The sequence below is a fragment of the Saccopteryx bilineata genome, chromosome 10 (genome assembly GCF_036850765.1).
Source record: "Saccopteryx bilineata isolate mSacBil1 chromosome 10, mSacBil1_pri_phased_curated, whole genome shotgun sequence".
NCBI classification, from domain to species: domain Eukaryota; kingdom Metazoa; phylum Chordata; class Mammalia; order Chiroptera; family Emballonuridae; genus Saccopteryx; species Saccopteryx bilineata.
In genome coordinates, this window is record NC_089499.1 from 58,146,124 (window position 1) to 58,173,413 (window position 27,290).

The 27,290-nt window shown below is 46.7% G+C and overlaps 1 protein-coding gene across 5 annotated transcripts in view; it reads left to right on the top strand.

The window, feature by feature from the left end:
- The window catches only part of CACNA1D (calcium voltage-gated channel subunit alpha1 D), a 351,028-nt gene that overhangs the window by 222,398 nt on the left and 101,340 nt on the right, over positions 1-27,290 (top strand). For all 5 annotated transcript variants that reach the window (XM_066245993.1, XM_066245988.1, XM_066245989.1 and 2 more), the window contains exon 9: positions 20,585-20,754. In XM_066245993.1, the coding sequence (XP_066102090.1) occupies positions 20,585-20,754 (170 nt within the window). The remainder of the gene's footprint in view (positions 1-20,584; positions 20,755-27,290) is intronic.

Consider the following 27,290-nt stretch of genomic DNA (forward strand, 5'->3'; position numbering starts at 1 on the left):
AGCAAACCGTAAACTTATATTTTGTACATCTGATTGTGCGTGACCTGTGACATGATAAAATTGATTTTTAAACACCATTAAAATAAAATGAGAGCCTGGCTGGTTGGCTCAGCAGTAGAGCATTGGCCTGGTGTGTGGAAGTCCTGGGTTTGATTCCTGGTCAGGGCACACAGGAAAAGTGACCATTGGCTTCTCCACCCTCCTCCTCCCCCTCCCCCTCCCCTTTCTCTCTCTTCTCTTCCTGCAGCCATGGCTTGAATGGTTGAGTAAGTTGACCCCAGGTTCTAAGGATAGCTCCTTGGTCTCACCTCAAGTGCAAAAATAGCTCGGTTGCCAAGCAATGGAGCAGTGGCCCCAGATGGGCAGAGCATCTCCCAGTAGGGGGCTTGTCTGGTGGGGCACATGTGGAAGTCTGTCTCTCTGCCTCCATGCCGCTCACTTAAAAAAAAAGGGGGGGGGAATGAGAGGATGGGATCAGAATGTGAAGGGGTTAGTGAAATTATATATACATAACACAGAGATACAGATAACAGGACAGCAAATCCCAGAGGGAAGTGGAGAGGGGGGCAAAGAGTGTATAAATTGGGACACGGGGTGGGGGTGAGGGTGTTATATTCAGTGGGACACTTGAATCCATGTAAACACAATAAATTAAAATTAATAAAAATAAAGAGACTTCTGCTTCTGGTCATGATAGGATAACAGATACCGGATTCAACCTGCCACCTGAAACAACAAAACCAAAAGACAGGCCATATGTGTGAAACAGTGGTTTTATTTAAGACAGAGGTAGTCAATCTTTTTATACCTACCACCCACTTTTGTATCTCTGTTAGTAGTAACATTTTCTAACCACCCACCGGTTCCACAGTAATGGTGATTTATAAAGTAGGGAAGTAACTTTACTTTATAAAATTTATAAAGCAGAGTTACAGCAAGTTAAAGCATATAATAATAATTACTTACCAAGTACTTTATGTCGGATTTTTGCTAAGTTTGGCAGAATAAATCTTTATAAAACAACTTACTATAGTTAAATCTATCTTTTTATTTATACTTTGGTTGCTCCACTACTGCCACCATGAAAGCTGGAATGCCCACTAGTGGGCGGTAGGGATCAGGTTGACTACTAGTGATTTAAGACACTGAGCATTAGACAATGAAGGACAGTGATCCCTGAGAAACAAGAAATAAGCTAAGCTCCATGACTATCACAGCTTACTGGCTTAAAGAGTTCCTGGGCCGTGGCACATAAAGGAGAGGCCAGGCAGAGTCTTCTCCCATGTTAAGAACATGAAGCTAAGAGTCTGCGGAAACCGAGATGGCTGAGGCATGCACAGCAGAGTACTGGAGAGGGGAGAACTAGATAGAGATAAGCAGGAGGTCCCCCTTAAGTATTGTGCAGGGTACTTTTCCCAGAGGCCAGGGAAAACACATTCAAATGGATTAGAAAGGACCATGCTCAGTGCTCACATCGGGCCAGGAATATTGCTTGTTTTCACCAGCCAGCCTGGAAAAACTCATTATTCACATAACACTGGGCAGCATAAGGATAAGAAAGGATTTGCCTCCGTAGTGAGGAAGTATTAGCCCTAGACTGTGCAGGATTCCAGATGGACCTAACAGATCATTAAAGCAAGACCTGCAAGGATCAAACAGTTTGATTCAAGTTACCTGACTGTATCCCGGAACAAAGCCCTAGATTATTTATAGGAGTACAGAAATATGTAGCACCAACGAGATAAAACTTACAATGCCTGGTATTCATCCAAGGTTACTAGGGATGCAAAGAAGCAGAAAAATGTGACCCCTAATGAGAAGATTTAATCAACTGATTGAAACCAAACCAGAACTCCCACAGGTATTAGAGTTAGCAGAAAAGGTCATTTATGACGTGTTCAAAAAGGTTCAACAAAGACATGGAAGATGAAAAGAAAAGCCAAAAAAAACCCAAAAAAACCCAAACATAACAAACCCCACAAGAATCCTAGGAATAAGTCTAATGAAAGATGTACAAAACTTTCTCTTCTATATAAAACTTTGCTGAAGAAATTAAAGACCTTGAAAACTATTAAGATGTCAGAAGACAGGTAGTATTGAGAAAAAGTGCTGTTCTTTATAATGAGAAGAAAGGAAGAGAAAATGGGGCAGGGAGGTAAGTTTGGTTTGAAGACGGGAGACAGTATTCCCACATGATTCCTAGTTTTTCTGAGGCAGGAGGGAAGGTTAAGGGCTGAGGGTGAGTGGGGAAGTGGCAGGGTCATATGTCTGAAGGGAGAGGGGAAGGCTCAAAATAGTCATCACAGGGAGTTAGGGAATGAGCGGACCAGAGAACTGAGGTAGATGTTGAGCAGCATGGAGGTCCCCTTTGAAGCTGCGAGTGATGAATCTATATGGATGTCAATATGTCCCATAGTATGACTTTCTGTAGCCATGCTTGACTGCTCTTATCCAGGTGTACAAAAAAGAAGTATTTGAGCTTGTCTAGGGCAATCATTTTACTATCTTTGGACAATGAAAAGATGGAAGAGAGTTTAGGATCTCAGCAAGAACACCACTGAATGGATCACTGTGGATCATGATATCTAAGGTAGATTAAGGTAGGAAGGAGAGACCTAACAGATTGAGAGAAAATTCAGGGGTCAATGGACTGGACATTCCAAAGAGGTTAAAAATATTTATGGTGGGAGTTGTTGAACAGGTCAGCTGGGATGAAAGGTGGTGGTGATCAGAGAGCAGAAAGCTTGAATTCATGATTTGGGGTAGTAAAACTTAGGGTTCAGTGGCGGGATTGGGTGGCTGAAACTGCACAGAGGAGCACATTGGAGATGAACATGTCAGGGAGCTGAGAGCCAGCGGTTGGCTTCTGGAGTCCCAGGAATGTTGGTAGAACTTGGGATGGAAGGAAAGGCTGGGAGCCAGAAGCCAAAGTCTTTAGCTCAGAAACCAACACAGAACAACAGGAGAAGGTCAGCAGTTCATGGCACTGTCCTCAAAGGAGCAAGGACCTCTTTATAGCAGGATGAGAGAGTATTGGTCTAGATGTGAAGACAAACAAAAGCAAAAAGGCCATCAACTACGCCTTGAGACCCTGAGGTGGATGGGGTTTGAAGATAAGCAGGCAATAAGCTCAAGAATGACCCAGTTTCCATCAAAGCAGGAATGGAGGTCCCTTTGAAGAGCTAGAGGGTACAGGAATAGCAATTCCAGAGGGCACCAGGAAGGGTTGACGAGTAAGGGGAGACCGAGTCAGTGACAAGGAAGTGCAAAGGAAGGTGCGGACAATGTGCACTAGGTGATAGAGGGTTTGGGCATTGGACATGGGGCATGCATGTTGGGCAGTCATTTGCTGAAGTCATCAGTGAAGAGAGCAGGGGACTAGTGGTAGGAGGTCTTCTGATGAGGGAGGGGCCTCAGCTAATAGAGACCTTGGCTCACTTGATCTAGGGGTGATGTTGTCCAGTTCCTGTGGCCTGGTCTCCCCTAGCTTGAGTATGTGTTAGAAGCTCCAGTCTCTCCAGAGACTTTTATACAGACAGTATGGATAGCTCAGCCAAGGGTGTGGCAGTGCTTTTATTGGCATCCCTGAGTGCTGCCCAGGCCCGTGGTGACTCCTTTGGCCAAGGTCATTACTAGTTGCTGTTGTTACTGGTTTCCATGTGTTGTCATAGGGAGATGCAAATTGAGAGGTCAGCATTCCAGCTCCTGATTCTGGACTTCCTAGGCTCATGACTTTAGTCAGTGTTAATTCACTTCTCCAAGTTAAGGTTTTCTCACCCCTAGAGTTGGATAGTCCCACTTGCTGTGCAGAGCTGTCTTAAGAACCTAGGGTAGAAGTGGATGGGAAGGGACTTTGTGAACAGCAGAGACCTTTCCAAATGTGAGATGTGCTCACTGTTGGCCAGCTTGAGTCTCCTACGAGGTTTCTGTGAGTTTGAAATCCACCTTATTTGCAGTCTGAGCGCTTACTCTCCAGCTCTTCTCTCCAGGGCCCCACATCTTCCCCAGACCTGGAGTGACACTTGAAGCACTAACCTGATTTCTCTGAGTCTGATTGTCATAAGAGTTTGGTTTGGATTCAGGGATAAAAGATCATTCCCTTGTAATTCTGCTTTAAAATTCATCTTGGTTTAAGTTATCTGCTGACACCTTTGGAGCCTCCAAGCATTTGGGGCTTTTCAGCTTCTGAGTCAGAGAGGCTTTGGCTGCATCTGAAGTATTCTAATGCAGTGGGTGGTGGCACACCGCCTCCCTAGAGGTGTCCTGTCCCTCCCTCTTCGGCTCTCCATCAAGTACACTTGAGCACTATCCTGCACTCCTAGCACTGCACCCGAGGAGTGTAATGGAGGGTTGGCAGGGCAGAGAGGGCTCTCCTGAGGATTCTGGACTTAGGTTGAGCATTGAAAGATAGGCATTTGTGAGAATGGAAAGAAAGGAGGGCACATTCCAGATCCTGGCGACTGTTTAGGAAAAACAGGTGCATCACGTGTGTCAGGAGCCAGCGAGTTGGCCAGCGAGGCTGCCAGGGCACTCTGTGCTGGTTGATGAGCCACTGGACAGGACTGGGCGGAGTCAGGAACACCCAGAGGGCCATTGAGTGTTTGGAAATAACGTGATGGAGGGAGGTGGGAAGAGGGGCATAAAGAGAAATAAATAAAAGGTGGTGGAGGACGATTTGACTTTGGGTGATGGTTATATAACATAATCGAATGTCCAAATGATGTGGAGATGTTTTCTCTAAATCTATGTACTCCAGTTGACCAATGTCATCCCGTTAAAATTAATTGTCTAAATTAAAAAAAAAAGAAAAGAAGGTGATAGAAGAGAGCTGGACCTGCAAGGTAAAGATGGTGCCTTGCGGGGGGAACGAAGTGAGGAGAGCTCTGGAGCAGTGCTGTGCTGTGAGGTGGAAGCGAGGTGATGGGCTGGGTGTCGGGTGGAGATGGAAATGGAGGATTTGATGCAGAAGACAGTTGTGGGCCAGTGCCTCAGATGGGGAGTTATCTGTGGGTTTATTGTCAACACTGGGGTATGGATTGTGTGAGAGCATTTCTTTTTTTAAGTGAGAGAAGGGGAGATAGAGAGGTCTCCACATGCGCTCTGACCGTGACCTACCCAGCAACCCCTATCTGGGGTCAACGTTCAGATCAACTGAGCTATCCTCAGCGCCTGGGGCTGACGCTCGGACCAGTCAAGGCACTGGCTGCAAGAGGGAAAGAGAATGGGGAGAGGGAAGTGAAGAGAGGCAGATGGTCGCTTCTCCTGTGTGCCCTGACCGGGAATTGAACCCAGGACGTCCACACTCTGGACCGACACTCTATCTACTGAGCCAACTGGCCAGGGCCAAGAGAATTTTTTATTGCCTGTAATTGTTAATGTAGCAGATAAGATATGCCAGGCACCGGACTAGTGTTTTATATATGTAGTTTATTTCATTCTCCCTTCCCCACTGCTTTGATGAAGTGGCTTCGCCTCAGTTTTACAGATGAGGAACGCAAAGCTCAGAGACACTTATCCTATTCTCAAAATCACGCAGCTAGTAAGTAAGGAATTCCTGGTAGGGTCGGGATTTAATCTAGATCTGCTTGCCTCCAGAGCCCGAGCTGCATGTCTTGTCAGCTGGAAGTTCTTTCTGTGTCTGGTGAGGGGGAACCCGCTGTGCGATCCCCTCTACCGGGCTGCTGATGTTCTGATAAATCCTGAGCTTGTCTAATCTTCTTGCTTTGTCAGTTTCTGTCTCTCTCTGAAATTAATTACCCAAAGCAAAGAGGACTAGTGGAATATGGAGGCTTTAGAGAAATTAGTTTCTTTTTTCTCTTAAAACTGTGAACAAGTCCCATTCTAACTCAAGGTGTCCTGTTGGATCCTGTTTCTAGGGGTTCCTGTTGGATCCTGTTTCTAGGGGTGGATCTCTCTGAATCTCTGAGGCTCCCCTATAATATGAACTATGTTCCCTTGTTCCCAACTAAGCCTAATGATTCAGTGAAGGCACACCCCACCCATTCTGCCCTTCAAGGAGGAACTCGTGCTGGGAGGGTCAGACTCCGTCTCCTCTCAGTGCCTCTTACCAGGTGATTTGCCTTTGCCCTGCCCCACGGGTGGGATTGGGGCTGAAATTCCTACAGCTATTGCTTAGAGGACATCCCAACAGGCAGGCTCAGGTCCATCTTCTTCCCTGAGTCAGTGCTGCTCGGTAGTCAGACTGCACCAGCAAATGTTTGCATGGGCAGGTCCAGCTGTTTAACCAGCCAGGCCCCTCACATGGCAAGCCATCGCCACACAAGTCTGATGTGCCCTGGGGTTTCTGGTACCTTCAAACGTGTTTAATTTTAATGGTTCTGCCACCCATCTGAATTTGACTTCAGGTACACATTTTCCTTATTTTTCTTTAAAGACTGGAATCTGACAAGTCTAGTGAAGTGTGCTTCTCAAGTGACTTCTTAAGTAGCAGTATTGGAAGCCTGCTTCGTGAAAAAAAAGTATGATGTTGGCTCATTTGATCAAGGGCTGAGTTCATTCAGAGAAAAGTGATGCCAGGCAGGAGAGCCCATGTTTTTTAAGAATATCTCTTAAAATGTGGGGTTTTATTTTTAAGCAGAAACAAGAAGTCTAACTTTTAGCATGCAACCTGCACAGATTCTTATCTTTAGGGGAAATTTTCTGATAGAAGCATCAGAAAGTCTTTGGTAGCCATGGAAACCTAGTCTTCAAAGAGAGAGCTGTTCTTCTGCCCTCAGACAAGGGGATGTGGTGAAAGGAAAGGTGTATTCAGTCTGGGAAGCCTGAGAGCATTTATTTCCATGCATGACTGGTTTACTTATACAGGACCCTGACTGTCTTCGTTTTTGTTTTTTAATGGCAATGTTGGGTACAGTTTTAGCTGATAGAAAGAGTCATGGGAATTTGTGATCCAATACATCCATCACAGAGCCCACAGTCTATGTCTTTGACAGGATCATGAGCCTATAATACTATTTCTAAATATACTCAGCCTGTTTTAATTGAGCAACTACTAACAGCTAGAGTTTGTCATAAGGAACCAATATACAAAGACAAGACAGACACAGCCCTTACTTCACAGAGCTTATAATCTAGTGTGTAAAAGAGAATATTAAATAATAGTTGCAGGGCTATGAAATAAATGTTCATAAGTGAGACTCTGATCTAAGGGATTCTAAGGATATTGGAGAAATGTCCTTATAGGCCAAGCCAGCTGAGTGGGGTGGTGTCTGGGGGAGCTGTTGAGGCTTAGGAAACAGCACACACAATGGCCTGGAGCTGAAAGGAGCTCTATACCATGGGGAGAACAAGTGAACTTAGGATGGCTGGGGTGCAGAATGCGAGGAGCAAGTGGTCAGAAAGGACCAGGGGAGATCAAAGAAGACCAGAGAGGAAGTGCATTTATTCACTCCATCTTTATTCCTGTTCCTCTAGTGTAAGGTGAGTGCCATGTGTTCCCAGCCTGCTCATTGGTGTTCTCAGATGATTGCTCAACCTAGTCGTTAAAATCTAGGAAATACCTACTTTGAAAGTGGTTCATCTTCCTGAAAGATGGAAACTATTTTCTATTTAAAGCATCTTCACAGACTTGTATGTCAATAAAATCAGTCAAGAGCATGCATATCCTTGGTGGTCGGCTCCGTGGTAGAGTGTCAGCCCAGTGTGTGGATGTCCTGGGTTTGATTCCCGGTCAGGGCACACAGGAGAAGCAACCATCTACTTCTTCACCCCTTCCCCTCTCACTTTTCTCTTTCTCTTCCTCCACCCCAACCCTCAGCAGCCATGGTTAGATTGGAGCTCATTGGCCCCAGGCCCTGAGGATGGCTCCATGGCCTCTGCCTCAGGCCCTAAAAAGAGCTTGGTTGCTGAGCAATGGAGCAACACCCCAGATGGGTAGAGCATCATCCCCTACTGGGCTTGCTGGGTGAATCCTGGTCAGGGTGCATGCGGAAGTCTTTTTCTGTCTCCCCTCCTTGCACTGAATAAAAAAAAACATATATATATGTATTTTTAAAATATATATATGTATTATTAAAATACATATATTATATATATATTACAAATTTTAAGAAAAAGAACATGCGTGAAAGGGGGGGCTGCTTTGAGAAAATTTTAATACACCTAAACCATTGTAAACAGAATAATTAGGAGGCACAGAATCTTCTGCATCCCAGTCCGACGCTCTATCCACTGTGCCACCGCCTGGTCAGGCTGGGAGGCACAGAATCTTTATGAAAAGATTCTTCAGCATGTGCTTTATTTCAGTAATCACTTCTCAAAAAATAGTCATAATGTGGTTTGATGATTAGAAATATGATTGTTAAATATATTCCTCAACATCTTTACTGTGTAAACAAGGTTCCTTCATTTTCTCTTGTTCCTCTTGCCAGCCAGAGACCCCTCTGCTTCTTGGTGGCCAGTGCCTAACTTGCCATTGAAGAATGCTGTCAAGGTTAGCCTTCTTCCCCTCCCGGGATCTTCTCTGCAAGGGAGCAGATCTTACTGATAGCATGCTGCACCCCCGGCCCACTGTCCCCATTCTGCCCTGTTTGACTCACACAGAAAGAACAAGAACATACTTCAGCTGCTTTCTGTGGTTGATTGAGGACAGATTGAGCAAAGCCAGTGATTCTGATGAACTTTGAACTGAACCAGTGACACTAATTTAAATTTATTTTTATTGTGAAACATTTTCTTGTGAAACATTGTTGATTTCTAAAGACAAAAAACACTTAGTTTCTTGAACAGAAACTGAACTTACATGCTGTCCAAAAAATTAGAATTAAATATAATAATACTTTTTCAAACCAAACTACATTTTTAATTGTAGTTGGTAAAACTACATTTTTAATTTTTATTTCTTTTTTGTCTATGCAGAAGAAATAATTAAGGTCTAAGGAAGACTGGCCTCTGCTGATAAAAAATCGCTGGGTTACTCTTCAACTCCCCCTACTTTATGCCTTTCTATAAAGGCCGCTTGTTTGTTGTTTTGGAGGAAGGTGAATTTCTGAGTCCTCTGTTTTACTCTAAACCTGAGTCCTAGTGATTCTATTGGTCTTGCTCACTGTAAGTTTTTATGCTTGTATGTGTTTCTGAGTGTATACACACATGCATGTGTGTATGCAAATTTCAAAGCATTTAATTTGTCTAAATTTTATTTGTGTGGGTCTGTTTAAAACAAATAACATTACAACCCAAGGGGAAAAAATAAACCTATCTCTAAATCAACATGACTTTCAATGGCCCATTTGTTTTAAGGGGCGTTTGAGAAATAACCAATTCCAGAGCAAACTGTGTACTGTCCTTTTCCATCTGTGGCAGTCGCGTTGGACCTGAACTGCCATTTGAACTCAATGGCTTGCTTCAGGCTAAACCCTCTCTGTCCGCAGGGTTGACTGAGCTGGGCTTCCAGAGCACCGGATGTCAGGGCCTCTAAATCCTGGGCAATGTCAGGGTTTGGGGAGTTCTCTGCAGAGTGTGGGGCATGTGCCTACCCCCTGGGGGTGGATAGGGACTCCCTGGAGGAAGGCTGACTAGTTCCAGGCACAGAAAGTCTTTCCCAGAGCAGTGCTTCATGGGGAGATGAGTAATAAAGGGTGCTGTCCTTTCTCCAAGCTTGAGTTGGGGCTCTGGAAAAAAACCAGAATGTGGGGTTAGTGCATTTTGTCCTGCCCTTTTTTCCTGATCCCAACCAATAGGTGTCCTCCTCTCTATGCTTCTCCTGAGCCAGGAGATGGAAGAATCGGGCATCCAGCGGAAAGAGCAGTTGGTTAGGGGCTCTGGTGTCCTGTGTATAGGGAGCATGTGTAGGGCACATACCTTTGAACGATGGGAGTGAGAGTCCCATCTTTGTCCTGCTTGGTAGGGAGAATAGAATCAATAGAATCAATCACTAGACTCAGAATAGAATAGACCCAGTAGACCCAATAGAATCACTAGGACTCAGGTTTAGAGTAAAACAGAGGACTCAGAGATTCACCTTCCTCCAAAACAACAAACAAGTGGCATTTATAAAAAGGCATAAAGTAGGGAGAAGTTGAAGAGTAACCCAGTGATGTTTTTATCAGCAGAGGCCAGTCTTTCTTAGACCTACCCCACTGAGGTAGGCAGGGTCCTTTGGGACAGTGAATGTAAAGATACTTTGAGGATTCCAGGTAAAAATCAAAATACATAAGGGGTTTGTCTCTGTTATTACCAGAGAGAGGGGCCGTGGCTAGGACGGCGCTCCTGCAGGAAACCAAGTCAGCTCCCCAGCAGCGCAGGCCCAGATCCTGCTGCCCCGGCTTGATGGGTGGGACCCAGAGCAGGTGCAGGCATGGGTGAAGGACCGCCAAAGGCGGCGGTGGGCTCAGGCGGGCACATCTCAGAGCCTCTGCTTGCTCTCTTCTGTTTATCTCCCCCCTCTAAAGGGCCTATGTGCATGTCATGGCGTGGCGACACTTACTGTCAGAACCCCACCTGGCCATTTCTTCTGAATTCTCTCACCCTTTTTGCCTCCTGGTGTTGATGCCACCAGACATCTTGGCTGCCAGGTCTAAGAGAGGGTGCCAGGCTGCTGCCCAGGGAAAGGAGCAAAAAGCGAGGAAGGGTCCAATTCTCAGCAGTCAGGGGTCCTGCTGTCCCTTTCAGTCACAGAAGAGGCCGGAGAGACTCAAGTTATAGTAACACTTGAACAGAGCATCAGGCAGAATGTTGCCAAGTGCTGGCCTGAGGGGGGGGGGGGGGGGCGGGCCCGGACAAACTGACAACAGGTCTTTACAGCAGCCTGTGCTCCAGTTTTCCTGCTGAGGCCTTGGTACTTTTCCATCAAAGTTCCCTGTCTGCACCCCTCTGGGGAAGCTGCGGCTTCCCAAGGCCACCCATTTCATCTTTGGTGGACATGGACTTTTAGCAATCTCTTCCTTATACTGTGTTGAAATAAGTCTTCGTAAACTTCCGCCCACTTCCTGGGGCGCACATGCGGCCTGCTGCTTCTCCATGGCAGCCTTCCAGAGCTCGAGGACCAGGAGCAGGGCTCCTCAGCGGCACCTCTTCTCCAGCTAACCTTCTGTTTGTCCATCCTCTGCCCCTGCCCACCCTACCTTTCTTTCCTGGTCACGTAGGCGAGGAATGTTAACGCGGCAGGTGGGGCGCCCACTGGCCCCGCTGGAAGGTCTGTGCTAACTGAGATGACGACGCTGGGTTGCCGGGCTCCCGAGCACCGGCACAAAGGGGTGGAGGTCAAAGTGACCGGAGAGTAGGATAGCTGGGGGTCCGCGGGGCAGGCCACACAGGTGCTTTTCTAGTTACAGAGTAAGAAAAATGGGAATGTTATTAGAACCATGTTACTTTCTTTTTTTTTTTTTAATAATTTTATTTTTAATGGGGTGACATCAATAAATCAGGATACATATATTCAAAGATAACAACTCCAGGTTATCTTGTCGTTCACTTATGTTGCATACCCATCACCCAAAGTCAGATTGTCCTCTGTCACCTTCTATCTAGTTTTCTTTGTGCCCCTCCCCCTCCCCCTTTCCTTCTCCCTCTCCCCCCTCCCCCCGTAACCACCACACTCTTATCAATGTCTCTTAGTTTCACTTTTATGTCCCACCTACGTATGGAATAATGCAGTTCCTGGTTTTTTCTGATTTACTTATTTCATTCCGTATAATGTTATCAAGATCCCACCATTTTGCTGTAAATGATCCGATGTCATCATTTCTTATGGCTGAGTAGTATTCCATAGTGTATATGTGCCACATCTTCTTTATCCAGTCTTCTATTGAAGGGCTTTTGGCTGTTTCCATGTCTTGGCCACTGTGAACAATGCTGCAATGAACATGGGGCTGCATGTGTCCTTAAGTATCAATGTTTCTGAGTTTTGGGGGTATATACCCAGTAGAGGGATTGCTGGGTCACAAGGTAATTCTATTTTCAGTTTTTTGAGGAACCACCATACTTTCTTCCATAATGGTTGTACTAGTTTACATTCCCACCAACAGTGGATGAGGGTTCCTTTTTCTCCACAGCCTCTCCAACATTTGCTATTACCTGTCTTATTAACAATAGCTAATCTAACAGGTGTGAGGTGGTATCTCATTGCAGTTTTGATTTGCATTTCTCTAATAACTAACGAAGATGAGCATCTTTTCACATATCTATTGGCCATTTGTATTTCTTCCTAGGAGAAGTGTCTGTTCATGTCCTCTTCCCATTTTTTTATGGGATTGTTTGTTTGTTTGTTGTTGAGTTTTATGAGTTCTTTGTATATTTTGGATATTAGGCCCTTATCTGAGCTGTTGTTTGAAAATATCATTTCCCATTTAGTTGGCTGTCTGTTTATTTTGTTATCAGTTTCTCTTGCTGAGCAAAAACTTCTTAGTCTGATGTAGTCCCATTCATTTATCTTTGCCTTCACTTCTCTTGCCATTGGAGTCAAGTTCATAAAATGTTCTTTAAAACCCAGGTCCATGAGTTTAGTACCTATGTCTTCTTCTATGTACTTTATTGTTTCAGATCTTATATTTAGGTCTTTGATCCATTTTGAATTAATTTTAGTACACGGGGACAGGCTGTAGTCGAGTTTCATTCTTTTGCATGTGGCTTTCCAGTTTTCCCAGCACCATTTATTGAAGAGGCTTTCTTTTCCCCATTGTGTGTTCTTGGCCCCTTTATCAAAAATTATTTGACTATATATATATGTGGTTTTATTTCTGGGTTTTCTATTCTGTTCCATTGGTCTGAGTGTCTATTTTTCTGCCAATACCATGCTGTTTTGATTGTCGTGGCCCTATAATATACTTTGAAGTCAGGTATTGTAATGCCCCCAGCTTCATTCTTTTTCTTTAGGATTGCTTTGGCTATTCAGGGTTTTTTATAGTTCCATATAAATCTGATGATTTTTTGCTCCATTTCTTTAAAAAATGTCATTGGAATTTTGATGGGAATTGCATTAAATTTGTATATTGCTTTGGGTAAAATGGCCTTCTTGATTATATTTATTCTTCCTAACCAAGAACAAGGTATATTCTTCCATCTCATTATATCTTTTTCAATTTCCCTTAACAATGGTTTATAGTTTTTATTATATAAGTCCTTTACATTCTTTGTTATGTTTATTTCTAAGTATTTTATTTTTTTTATTGCAATTGTGAAGGGGATTATTCTTTTGAGTTCGTTCTCAATTGTTTCATTGTTGGCATATAGAAAGGCTATTGACTTCTGTATGTTAATTTTGTATCCTGCGACCTTACTGTATTGGCTTATTGTTTCTAGTAATCTTTTTGTGGATTCTTTGGGGTTTTCGATGTATAGGATCATATCATCTGCAAAAAGTGATACCTTTATTTCTTCTTTTCTGATATGGATGCCTTTTATTTCTTTGTCTTGTCTGATTGCTCTGGCTAGAACCTCTAGTACCACATTAAATAAGAGTGGAGAGAGTGGACAACCCTGTCTTATAACCATGTTACTTTCAACTTGCATTTTTATTGATGTTGAATCTACCCAATCTCACCTGTTGTTTACTGAATGGCTTCTGGCCTCCTCACCGCCATTTTCTCCTTATTTTGATCTCCTGTGAAACCAAGCTGGTGAGGAGGCTCTCCTATCAAACTTCTGTTGGTTCCCCATTGCCTACAGGGAAGCAATCCTGGTATCTTAGTTTGGGATTTAAGGCCCTTCCTGGACTGACCATAAGCTGTATTTTGAAAATCATCCCTTCATACCCTACCCTCTTCCTCTGCCTCCTGTCTACCCTTGTTGAGGTCCTTAGGAGGGTTCATTTAGGACAGCGGTTCTCAACCTGTGGGTCACAACCCCGGCGGGTGTCGAACGACCAAAACACAGAGGTCACCTAAAGCCATCGGAAAATATATATTTATTATACAATACATTTTTAAATAAAATATGTATTCCCGATGGCTTTAGGCGACCCCTTTGTTTTGGTCATTTGACCCCCGCCGGGGTCGCGACCCACAGGTTAAGAACCGCTGATTTAGGAGCTAGATGGGCTTGTGTGACCAACCTCCCAGAGCCTCAGCTTCCCTAGTGTCTATATAATGCAGGTAACAGTCCCTCCCTCACCGTGGACACTCCCCAGTGAGGGTAGGGGGAGGGCATCACACTGGGCTCTGCTACGGATGCCATGTGGAGGAGGCCAGCTGGGCGAGGGCACACAAACACACACATTCATGTCTTGGTGTTCAGCGAGCGGCGTGCACTGGTGACTCGCAGGAGGGCAGAACTCTGGTTGGGGCGGCCAGGGAAAGCTGGGTCTCAGAAGATGAACGGGAATCAAAGATGGGAGAAGGCTGCTCAACTGGTTTGAGTTCTGTGACCGAAGGCTCAGAGGGCCGAGGAATTGAGAAGAATGTAGCTGAAATACAAGGTGTACATTTATAAGAAGGGGGAATAAGGCTGGAATAGCCTTGGGAGAAGGCTGGAGGGCCCCGAGTGCCAGCTAGAAGCATTTGGCCTTGATTCTTGAGGGCCATGAAGCATTCTGTACAGGACAACACCAGGGTGAAGTCAGGTCTGCAGTAGAAACCAGAAGCCAAGAGGGAAGCGAAGCCTGATGCAATGCTCTGGCTACAGCTTCTGTGGCTGCCTCTGTACATGAGGTGTGTGAAGCCCAGCCGCCATACTGGTGGAGAGAAAGTGTGCCTTACAAAATTACACAGATCCAGAGGGAAGACTTTCTAACCTGGTGACAGCCAATCTACCACCACATGACACCTGTAAATGAAGAGAGACGATGGCAGGCTGGCAGTGGAGACTGCTCCAGACGGCATGTCTGGGCTCGCACACTCTCATTTCATGCTTCTGGGAGATCTCAGAACCGTGAGCTTTCAGTCCTGATGCATTCTGGACTCTTAAGGAGTAGGTTTGTTTTGTTTTGTGCACTTTTTTTTTTTTGTACTCAGACTTCTTGCATGGCTGCGCAAGGGGGCCCTCAAGGGGGAGACAGAGACATGGAGAGAAACCATGAGAAATGGACAACATTGTCCATTCCCACAAGGAGCCTAAAATCTAGCTGGTAAGCAGAAATGAATATGTAAAATGTAAACTTGAATTTGGTTACTTCAGTATAGTTTCCAAACACTTAAAATCTTTTTCTACTTGGAAGTGATTTCAAGCAGATGCGATTCAAGTGATACAGAGAAGTTATAATAAGAATATCATATTGACCCATGTACCCTTTATTTGAATTCACTTATTAATGTTTTATCTCATGTGCTTTGTTTTATTTGCCATCTATAAGTGTGTGGACTGATTTAAAAAAAAAACATTTTATCATTCACTACTGTCCTTAGTTATAACCCCTGGGACTCAAACTATCACAGATTTATTTGGCTAGTGAGAGGCACTGCTCTGGCTCCTGTGTCCTTAGGGCATGCCCTCATCATGGTTATTTTTGTTTTTTTGCTTCTTTAGTTTAATTTTTTAAATTTTTTTACTTTTTAGCACTTTTTTATTTGTTTCATCTTGTACCTGTTCTGCCCTATCCCCAGAATCAGCCATTTCCCCGAAGACTACTGGCTCCTTTTAATGGGAAATGGTATTATAGCCCAAGGCCTGGGTACCAGGTGTGCTCATAACTACTGGGTGTCTTTGCTACTAGAGCCTTTCAGTAGACAGAGCTAGGAAATACATGCTTTTACCTACACATACACATACTATTTTCATATCTATATACACATCTTTCATTCACACCAACATCTTCAACTCCTGTCCATCCCCGGAGGGTTCTTCCTAGCCCTCCTCATTTCTACCTTTCTATATCCCTCCCTCCACAGTGAGAACTCTGGCTCCCAACAACATTGGCACATTTGATCACTTGTCAAGTCCTGTAATACATTGGACATAATTTCAGCATTGTTTTGTCCATATTGCTTCAAAATCCAACAAACCTCCTAAAAAGAGTTCAGCACTTGTTTGCAGTCCTGCCCAGGACTGAGCGTGTCAGTCAGATGTTCACAAGCTGCTTGGTTTACTTCTGTCTTTCTCCTTCAGTATGGCTGTGGTTCCATTTGAAATACTGTTAGAGTCATTTGCCTTAATTCACTTCCACCTTCAGGGTATTTTCCCTCCATCCCATCCCTCTTAGTTAAAAGATTTTAATGTATATACCATTAACATGATTCCAAAAGTCAAAAAGTATAAAAAACTATACATAGTAGTGGCACTCCTACTTTGCCTCCTCTGCTCCAATTGTCCCCCTCCCTTATTTTTTGCTTCATCCTTCAAATATATCCTATAGCAACATATGCATGTTTACTTATTTCCTCTTTTTTGTATGCAAAGGGCAGCATACAACGTGCTTTATTTTCCAACCCTGTCTTACCATATTTCCCCATGTATAAGATGCACCTTAATTTGGGGACTCAAAATTTGAAAAAACAATGTATTACATAGTTATTGAACTCAAGTTTTATTCATCATAAAATTCATACAATTCCTCATCACTGTCAAAACTCCCATCCATTAGCTTGTCCTCATCTGTGTCTGGTGACAAATCACTGTCTTCAACAATGAGCGCAAAAACAAGCGCAAAAAAGTGGGAAATGCAAGTAAAAAAAATCTAATACCACTGTATAAGATGCACCCAGTTTTTAGACCCCAGATTTTTCAAAAAAGGGTGCATCTTATACATGGAGAAATGTGGTATATCTTTTTTTTTTTCATTTGAATGCACCATAAACAGAATTCTGATCTGGAACAAGTAAATGTCTGTCACATGTGAGTTGTCAGATTTCTAGTCACTTGTACAAGTCTGATGGTTTCTACCAATTGCTTTGTTAAATCAACTCTTGTAATAGTGACTATTATTTTATCCCTAAGTAGTAGGCTTCTAAAATGATGAACTCTTACACAAAAGGGAAAACTTTTTTTTTTTTAAATCCACTGATGTTCATACAAAATTCAGTGGGATTAGGTGAGATTTTCTGGAACGGAAAGTTTGTGGTGATGGAAGGAGTTATTTCCAGCTGAGTGATCGTGATGCGGGGTTGGTCAGGCACCTGCTAGCCCGTCCACATCCCTCTGAGCTCTAGGATCTCATGTGTTCTTTGTGCTTCTCCCAGTTCTGCTGGGATCGTGCGGCTTAGTGCCTGTTCAGAGCTGTTTGCAATTTTTCTCCCTTTGGTATTTGAGAAAGTTCCACCAACTGCCTTTTTTAATGCCCAGGTTTTACAACTAAATATTATACATTTGAACTTCACATTCATACAGTGTTTTGTGATTTCCACAGTATCATCTTATCAAATGCTTTATTGAATCCTTGTGAAACAGTAGAGCAGGTATTATGTCTGTTTTGCACATAGGGAAGCTGAAGCTCAGAAAAGGGCAGTGGCAGAGCTGGCGCTAGCATCCAGGCCTGCAGACGCGGAGCTCAATGTGGTCTGGGGGGACCGAGGGGCAACCCGGTTTATCACACAGGTCTCACCTCCCTGCGCCTTCTCTTCCATTCCATCTCATAGCCCACAGGGGGAGATTCATGCCTAATGCAGCTTAGTTCTATGCACGTCAGTGAATGTTACATGCCTACTAAGTATTAGGCCCTTGAGAACTGTCTAAAATTAATTCAGAGGATTTCCATGAACAGTTTTGTTATATGAACTTTTGTAACATTGACTACTATTTGAAATAAAGGGGGCCATAAGCCAGGACCCGGCAGTCTTTTGTATTCTCAGAAGTTTTAATCATAGTAGGATTTACCCATGAGTGCTTCACTGGTCCCAGCAACCAAGAATGTGCATCAGTAATGCAGCTTAGAGAGGGATTTCTGCATTACTTTTATTTTATTTATTTATTTAATTTTTTAAAAATTAAGTGAGAGGTGAGGAAGCATGCAGGCTCCTACATGAGCCCCAACTGACTGAGATCCACCTGGCAAGCCCCATACTGGGCGATGCTCTGCCCATCTGGGACTGCTGCTCCATTGCTCAGCAACCAAGCTATTTTAGCGCCTGAGGTGAGGCCATCCTTAGTGCCCAGGACCAATGTGCTCAACCATTAGAGCCATGGCTGCAGGTGGGGAAGAGAGAGAGACAGAGAGAAGGGACCGGTGGAGAAGCATAGAGTTGCTTCTCTTGTGTACCCTGACTGGGAATCGAACCCAGGATTTCTACACACTGGGCTGATGCTTACTGCTGAGCCAACTGGCCAGGGCCTCTGCATTCCTAATGCAAGAAGACATCATACAATATGATAGTAAAGTAAAGCCCTCATTTACTCTTTTACTATCTTGGTAATTTTTTCAAGAATTCAATTTAGATATGTAACCAAAATAAGAATACATGTTTGTACATTTAGCACTCTAAATTCAGAGTCAAAATATGCACAGAGATTTGTACTTGGATGCTTTTGGTGAACAACAGAATTGAAGGCTTGTATGCTTATTCTTTTTTTTTTTTTTTTTTTTCATTTTTCCGAAGCTGGAAACGGGGAGGCAGTCAGACAGACTCCCGCATGCGCCCGACCAGGATCCACCTGGCATGCCCACCAGGGGGCTGTTTATTTATTTATTTATTTATTTTTTACAGAGGCAGAGACAGACAGAGACAGACAGGAACGGAGAGAGATGAGAAGCATCAATTATTAATTTTTCGTTGCGCGTTGCGACTTCTTAGTTGTTCATTGATTGCTTTCTCATGTGCCTTGACCACGGGCCTTCAGCAGACCGAGTAACCCCTTGCTGGAGCCAGTGATCTTGGGTCCAAGCTGGTGAGCTTTTTGCTCAAGCCAGATGAGCCAACGCTCAAGCTGGAGACCTCAGGGTCTCGAACCTGAGTCCTTCCGCATCCCAGTCCAATGCTCTATCCACTGTGCCACCACCTGGTCAGGCAGGCTGTTTATTCTTTACACCATGTTTAAGGAAACATAATGCATTTTCATGTTGACATGTGGCACTCCAGGGCCGCCTCTTGTTCAGGGATGTGATTCTGGATTGAGTGTGGCTTTTTCAAAGTTCAGATTAATTTGGTGAATCTACTCAGGACTAGTTATTCATGTTCTGTATTTGAGGAAGCCTAGATGCCTCAAGTCCTTCTCAGGGGATGGTTTGCATAGCTTCCTTTTTCAGATATAAGATATTCTCCCCCAGAAAGAAAGGCCCCTGGGCTGGGAGTGCAGAAAACATCACAGGGTCTTCACCAGCTTCTGCTCACCTACAAATCCCTGGAGGGGCTCCTCTGTGAGCTGGGCCCAGATGTACCACAACCCCCACACACACACACACTTCCCTGAGTGAAGATAGGGATGGACCAGCCCTAACAGAGCCACGGGTTCTGCAGCATCAGAAGAGCGGGTGATTTAGAAGCAATGACTAAATAACTGTGAGCAGAGGGTGAAACCTTGGCAAAGATTCGTTTCTTGTCTGAAGTACAAGCGTCACTGAGTGTTCACGTATCTGTTTGGCCCTTGGACAGCCCTGAGTTGAGAGGGGAGGAAGAGAGGATGGGGGTTGGCTGTATGTGAGCAGGTAATTTTCCCCCTTTCTCAGTGAACTGGGCTGGGTTAATGAGGTCCCTGGATGGGAGATGTGCTGGCTTTGGATTGGGAAGATGACAGAAGGAAGACAGATGTGACCTCCGTGGGAATCCAGGGGTCTGCCTGAAATCGCATCTGCATTCTTAGCAGCTTTTTCACCATACTTAGTAAATCTGCAACTCATAGAACTTGGCTCCTATAACAATTCACAGTTGGAAATACAGACAGTTCCTTGTATATGGAAATTGGGTAATCGTCCACCTGACTCTCAGGCTTGCTGAGCAGATGTGGGATTCAGTATATGTGCAGAGACAGGAGTGCGACATGAAAGGCGGAGTAAACAGCGACCGGTGGGGAATGTGGACACGTCTGCCAAAGCCTTGCGAGGGCAGATGTTCCTATAAACGGGCAACAGGTCTTACTGCCTCTTCACCTCCCCCAGGAAGATGTTTGGGGGAAGACCACGACAAGAAGCAAGGGTTAAGAAAAACAGTCATGTTTCACCAGCGCTCCAGCTCCTGTCTGGGGTAGGAGAACAGGCTGTCCACTGCTCTGCCCAGAACCTGCAGGAGGTGGGGACGGGAGCCTGGACCTTGCCGCTTCTCAGAGCTCTGGGCTTGGACAAAGGGGTCAGCACACATTAGGAATGCTAGGTTTCTGGAAATATTGCAGAAACACTGAACTTGGTACTCCCTTTGACCACATCATGGCCCTCCTGGGTCCTTTCTCTTTGAACTGTGATGCTAGTTTTCTGAGGAGACTCTGGGGGAGACGGGGCATCTCTGAGGCCCCTGGTGGGGGTGTCAGCAGGCCTGCCTTGACAGCACGTGGTGTTTTTGGCCTAGGTGCCTCAGGATCACTGAAATGCTGAAGAGAGTTATTTTCTAAGGGGTGCATGCACGTCGGTGTGGTCTCTGCAGCTTTGACACCCAGTCTTGCTTGGGGAGGCACTGTCCTGTCTGTCCACGTGTGTGGCCCCCATTGCTGTGCTCGTGTGGCTGTACTCAGTGCTGTGTGTCCCACCACAAGACTGTTGTGCGCAGGGCGATGGTGCGTGGTGCGGGTCCCCGCGGGTGTCCTGACATGTGCCTGTTCTCTTTGCCTCCCTCAGAGAATTCTCTAAGGAGAGAGAGAAGGCTAAAGCCCGGGGGGACTTCCAGAAGCTCCGGGAGAAGCAGCAGCTCGAGGAGGACCTGAAGGGCTACTTGGATTGGATCACCCAAGCAGAAGATATTGACCCTGAGAACGAGGAGGAAGGAGGAGAGGAGAGCAAACGGAATAGTATGTAGTGCCCTCTCTGCTCTCGACCAGACGGAGCATGTGTGCAGTGCAGGCGGCTCCGGCAGTGCCAGCGGGGCCCCTCCCCTCTGACCCAGCCCGGGGGACCCCTGGCCTCCTCACCACCATCCACTGTCTCCGCCTGCACCTCAGAGAGGATGAGTGTGTTTAATTGCCTCTGAGTCTGCCTGAGGTTTGGATTGTAGAGTTGTATCTACTCATATGGCTTTCTGATGGAGGAGGGTCTGCCAGCCTCACTGATAAACCCAGGAGTTCAGGAAGCCCCTTCTGAGCAGGTCAGGTAAGACACAGTCACAGAGTGAGCAGTGCTACAGGAGCTTGAAGAGCAGGGGTCCCTTCCACCCCTCTTCTCCCTGAAGTGGCTCCCACCTGTGCAGCCATGGGAAGCCAAATGCCTGGCTGGGAAGAGACCAGTTCCGGGCAGCATTAGGAGACATGTGAGTCAGTGTGTCTGCTTTGGAGCCCACCCGCCTGGTGCCCTGCACTGACACTAGGCGCCCGTAGCACTTCCTGCAGTAGGAAGTCCCAGTGCTCAGTCACCCACAGGAATTAGTTGTGCCAGCCAAGATGTCTGTCTTACCATATACTTCTCTCACAGACATGCTCTCACCCTTCGTGCGGCCATCTGTGCCTCAGGGAAAAGTGAATATTGACGTGTAGCAGTGGATTTGACTGATTATGATTTGTTTCAAATCCATAATAGTTGACAGTAAAGTCCTACAATATATTTCAGAGGCACACACCCACTGAGAGGCCTGTGAAACCAAGGTAGGCGCTGCTCTTACAGGATGGCTGAGGGAGCCCCTGAGTGGAGCCCCTCGGACCTCACGCCGTGACTCCTTCGCTCAGCAAGGCTGGGTGTGTGTGGATGCTGGGAGAAGTCCTGAGGTGGAGAGGCCGTGTCTGCCCCTTCTGGGGGACGGCAGGCCCGCACACACACGGCCGCAGCACAGGGGGGCAGACACACAGGTAGAAGGGAGGCAGGCAGTGTGCTAGGGGTGCTGTGAGGAGGAAGGGCTCTAGGAGAGAGTTGTGGAGGCATTGGACCCGGGCCGTGAAGGATGGATGGATCTGAGATGTCACAGCTCAGTGTCAGGAAAAACATCCTGAGCCATGGCAATGGCATGAGGAGGAAGGACATCAAGGTAGACAAATGCAAGGCGCAAGGGAGGAAGCGATGGGCGATTGGTTCTGCTAGAGCCAAGAGTGTGTGCAGGCCAGGGAGACACGAAGCAGGGCGGGGCCAGTCTGTGTCGCTCCTGTAGGCAGGGGAGACGGGGGCTGAGGTTCGTGCTGGAGGGATTCTTGACCTGTCTGGCCTTCAGTATCTCCTAGCCTGGCATGTTGACACTGTGATTCCACAGGAGGCAGGGTTTCCTTCTATCATGGATGCCGACGATTGATTGACTGAGTCCCGTGTGCCAGTGAGGGAGCCAGGGCAGTGCAAGCTGTTCTCCCCCCACCCCCAGTCACACCCACAGCTCCTCAAGGAGGGGCCCACATTCACCACCTTAAGGGTGAGGAAACTGCAGGTAGATTTCTAGAGCTGACTGTGTTTGTCGATTTCGAGATCAGAGTTTATAATCAGACGTTCTTTGAGTTCCAAACTTGGTAGTGTCCTCTGGGTGATCGGGTATAAGGAGAGTGTCCTCAGCACAGCTGTCCTCAGCACAGCTCGCCCAGGTATCTGAGCCAGCTCGCGGCCCCATGGCCTTGGCACCTGCCGTGTGGCCAGCACAAGCTGCTTCGTGCAGCTTGGGGAATGCCTGCCGTGTTCTTTTCCTCTTCATTCGCAGCCCCAGTGTAGATGCTGACCTGTGGAGGCCTGCCCGCCTTCTCCTAAGCCCAGCACCTAGCATATTGTGTGTAAACGAGTGAAGGTACCGGTCCTTCCTTTGAGCAGAGTGCCTTTTCTTTGCTAGTTTAGGGGTGTCCTAAAGGGTGCTGAGCGAGGCCCTCTTGCAGGTCGATGCCCTTTCATCTCTATTGCTCCACCTCTAGAAATAAAGGCAGGGCCCATGTTAGTGTTGCCAGCCTCAGTTGTGGTCAGCTGTTTTTATGGCCTGTGATTGGAGGAGTATGGGTTTTCGTGGACTTGAGGCCGGGCCTTCAGATAGTCCTGAGGGTCCACTCTTGTGTATTAGCCCAGCATATCCTGTGTCCTGCTGCTGTCTGTGCAGAACCAGACCATGTGATGACAAAATCAGTGGCTTTGGAGACCTTGCCCGGAGAAAAGACAGAGAAGTGGTGCCTTAGGGTAAGCCAGTGGACAAGCTGGCACCATGGGCAAGGGCCGGCGAGCTGCTGTGGGAGTCCAGAGGGCACAGCAATACGGGCTGGTGGGAATGCAGGGAAGGTCCTTGGAAGAGGGGTAATCTTGCTGAGCTCTGAAGGCTGAGCCATTGGGCTGCAGAAGGTGGGGAGAGCTTTTCAGGATGAAGAAAGGGCAAGACCAAGGTGAGGAGAGTTACAAATGTTTAAAACCTTTAAATGCATTTGCTTGTGATATAATCAAGAAAGGAAATCCCCTTTACACGCTGTAGATCCCCAGAGCTCACTTTATAACCAGAGCTCCGAATCCCTCTACCTCCCGAGGCAGCCTGGCCTCTGACCCGGAATAGCATGCCGTTTTGTGGAGCACCCTTGTTCTCTGTCAGGCTCGCTGGCCAGGGGCTGTGGTCTCCTGGGGGAGTGAGGCGCTCACGGTTTCTTCCGAGTCATCAGAGCCCCAGAGCCCGATGATTAGGGTTAGAAATAAAGACATAAATCCCAGGCCATGAGAACCCTGTTGGGTTGTAACTGACTTAAGAGAGCCCCAGGTCTCCTCCCAATGAGGAAGTGGGCCTCCTGGAGTACTTTGCTGGCAGCCCAGGCCTTCTGGGCAAGCAGCTCTGTGGGTTTCCCTGCCACCTCCTGTGACTACTAGCCAATTTCTTCTTGTCCTATCCAGAAACCACAGGGGAGAGGGTTTCAACAAGGCCCATGTGGTCCTCCTCACCAACAAACAGAGGTTGACTTACCACTGGCACACCCAGGCCTGGTCTCTGTCATCTGTGAGCAGGCAGTGAAATGTGGGCATGGCTGGTGCCAGCATGCCCCGCGGGCATGGTGGATCCACGCCCACACCCCCCACACCCAGCCCTCTCCTTCCTTATCTCTGGGGAAGGGGATGGGACTTCTTAGGGCTCCTGACTTTGTCCACACTGCATTAGGATGCTCATTCCACAGACTGCCCTTTTCAGGGGGTCCTGGGTGGGATTAGGGCACTTTCCCCCCAGACACAGAGGAAGCCCTTCTCGATGGCCAGGCCTCAGCTGAGAGGAGAAAAGGGGAGGAGAGGAGGCCGTGACTAACAGCAGGTGTCTGTCCTGTTTGCACATTGGTTGTCTTGAGGATTTAATGTTTGATAACTGGTAGGGGCCACCAGACTGTAGGTGTACTTGCTGCTGCTCTTGTCATAGACTCCAGTGAAACTTGACCTAAACAGAATTATTTTTTTACAGATTTGGCTAGATCTCTACCCAGCCTCAGGGTGAGGACTCATTTTAGGACCATGCCCCTGCACTTTTCTGTTCAGAACTATAAGGTTCCCAAGTCTTGATGGGAAACAAACCTGTTGTGCCAGTCACTTTCGAGGTGTGGGCAGCACAGCTTTCTGGCTCTTGAAGTCTGTTTCTAGTCAGTCGTGCCTGCTGTCTGAGAACAGATGTCCAATCAAGTGCTTGGAGATGGGCTCACATTATCTTTTCTCTCTCATCTACTAAATGTCATTTTCTATGTCTCTGGTACCCAACTCTGGCTGTACGTGACAATCACCAGGGAGCTTCCCAAAGCCACACCCAACCAACCCCATGCTCATTAGTTGGTCTGTGGTGGGACTTGGACGTAGCTTTATTTATAGCTTCCTGGAGGCTCCAGGGAAGAGCCAGGGTTGGAAACTTCCTAATGCCCTCCCGCTGAAGAGCACTGTTCTGGGCTTTCACTTGAAAGAAGACAAAAGGAGAGACAGTTAGGTCCCTACTGGGCTGTCTGGTAGCTGCCGTGACTGGTGGCTTTAGCTTTGTAAGTCACGGACTACTTGAAATGTCAGTCCTGTAAATTTGATGCTAGAAAGCTGGTATCACACAGTTAATTAATTGATGGACAAAATTCCCTTGGAAGTTAGTTCCTGAGCATTTGGAAAATTTTCAAGGATAATTTATTTAACATTTTGCTGAGCTTCAAGTTTCTTAAGAAGCCCTGCCAAATAATCTCCAAGTGATGTTTTAGATGTGTGCAGCTGCTTCTTAGTTAACAATGGAGTTTTTCTAGGGCCATTAAAATCTGAAAGCCCAAATTCTATTTTAAACTCTTCTCATTGTCAGTGATTAGTCTTAAAAAATAGCATTAAAAATAATGAAGTGGTTTTAAAGGGAGCTCATGCTAAAGTTCTGGCCAGAAAAGCAGGGCAGTTTCCCTGGGGGAATTTTTATGATCAGTAATTCTCATCAGTGGGGATATAGATGCCCAAAGAAAAAGAGGGAATGGCTGAAGATCCACCTCTGGCTACAGAGAGAGCCTGTGCTCTCTTCCCCAGTGGGCCTAGGTGGGAGCTGGGGGCGCTGCCTGCCTGCCTTCCCCGGGACGCTGCCCCCCAGGTCTCCGTGCACAGGGCTGCCGTAGCCCCTCCCTTCCGCACCTACCCCCAGAGGACTTTTACTTCGAAGTCTGATTGGATGGTGGCCAGAAGACAGTGAGGGACTAGCTGTTTGCAAGCACGAGGCGTGGACATTTTCTGATCCCGTTTAAAAGGGTTGTGTAGTCAAAATTTGATTTCTAAAACTGCTTTTATCACAATTAAACTACCTCAGGATACAAGTTCCAAGTGGAAAACATTCAGTTAAAAGCTGTAAAGCGAAGAGCAGCAGTTAGAGCTGCATGTAGCAAGCATGTGTCCAGGACAACTGTCCTCTCTGGGGAGCCTGCTGGAGGTACCGTGCCTGGAGAGCGTGGGCAGGAGACCCCGCCCCCCGGGGCGGTACTGTCCTCTCTGGGGAGCCTGCTGGAGGTACCGTGCCTGGAGAGTGTGGGCAGGAGACCCCGCCCCCCCCGGGGCGGTACTGTCCTCTCCGGGGAGCCTGCTGGAGGTACCGTGCCTGGAGAGTGTGGGCAGGAGACCCCGCACCCCCCCCGGGGCGGTACTGTCCTCTCTGGGGAGCCTGCTGGAGGTACCGTGCCTGGAGAGTGTGGGCAGGAGACCCCACTCCCCCGGGGTGGTACTGCCCTAGGGGGCAGTCGTCAGCCCTGGCTAGGTGTCCTAAGAGTTGGAGGGAGATGGACTTAAGGGAGGTCACATCCCTCCACCCCACTGGAGACAGGGAGAAGGAAGTGGTTTGTGGAGTCCCAAGTCAGGGTTGTGTTGTTTGCTTTTAATGTATTTTAGTTACAGAAGTGATATTTGCCCACTGTAAAGAATTCATCTAATGTCAAAGTATATAAAGTAAGAAATAACATTCTCTCGTCACTCTTCTGCGAGAGAACCAGACTTGGCAGTGTGGAACCTGCTGTTTCCACCCTTATCTGGGTGTGTAGGAGCATAGAGTGTTGTGCAGATAGCCTGTTCATTGGTCCCCACCAGGAGATCACCCAGCTCAGGTGGTTCTGTGCCTTGAGTTTTTCACTGAACCATATGCCGTAGACACCTTTCCATATTTTTAAAACAACTCCTTGACTATTTTCAAAAAATTGCCAAGGTAAAAGCTGTCACAATGGACTGTGTACAACTCATGGACCTCTGCTTTATGGCAGTTATCAGAGCAGTGGTTTTACCCTTATTGATGGGGTAGTCTACTTGCCTCCTCTACCGTGAGGCTGTGCTCCCTGGGGGCAGGGACAGGGTCTGTTTCTGCTCTCCACTGTGTGGCAGGCACCTCGTGCAGTATTTCTTACACATATTATTTGTTGAATGAAAGAACACCTCATGTTGGTCAAGTGCTTCCCATGGGTCAGACTCTGTTTTAAGGTCTGTGGATGCATTAATCTATTATTCTTCACACAACTCTGTGAGATGAGGACTTGACAGATGAGGAAACTGAAGCACAAACTGTAGCTTCCCAGGGCCCCATGACTATTAAGTGGCAAAGCTGGGACGGAACCCAGGTTCTGCTACTGTCTGTACATCAGCCTTCATTAATCCCCGCAAATGCATGCACCTGGGTCTGCACCCTCATGTTCATGTTCTTGTGGGCAAGATGATCAGAAATGGCTTTGCTAGGTCAAAGAGCATGCCCTTTAGAAATATGGGTGCTGTGGCCTGTGGTAGCAGTCTTCACGCCCACTGATGGTATGTTGCACGTACCGACTGCTGCAGGCTCTTGCCCCCTTGGGATTCCTTCTGCTGCCCACACTGCCTCTGCTGTTCCCTTCCCCGGTGCATGTGGCCTCTGCAACAAGCACTAGCCGGCATGGAGTGACCACCATATCACAGAGCTGGAAGGAGTTGGGGACACTAGAGTCATTTCTCTCATGACCTAGCAGCC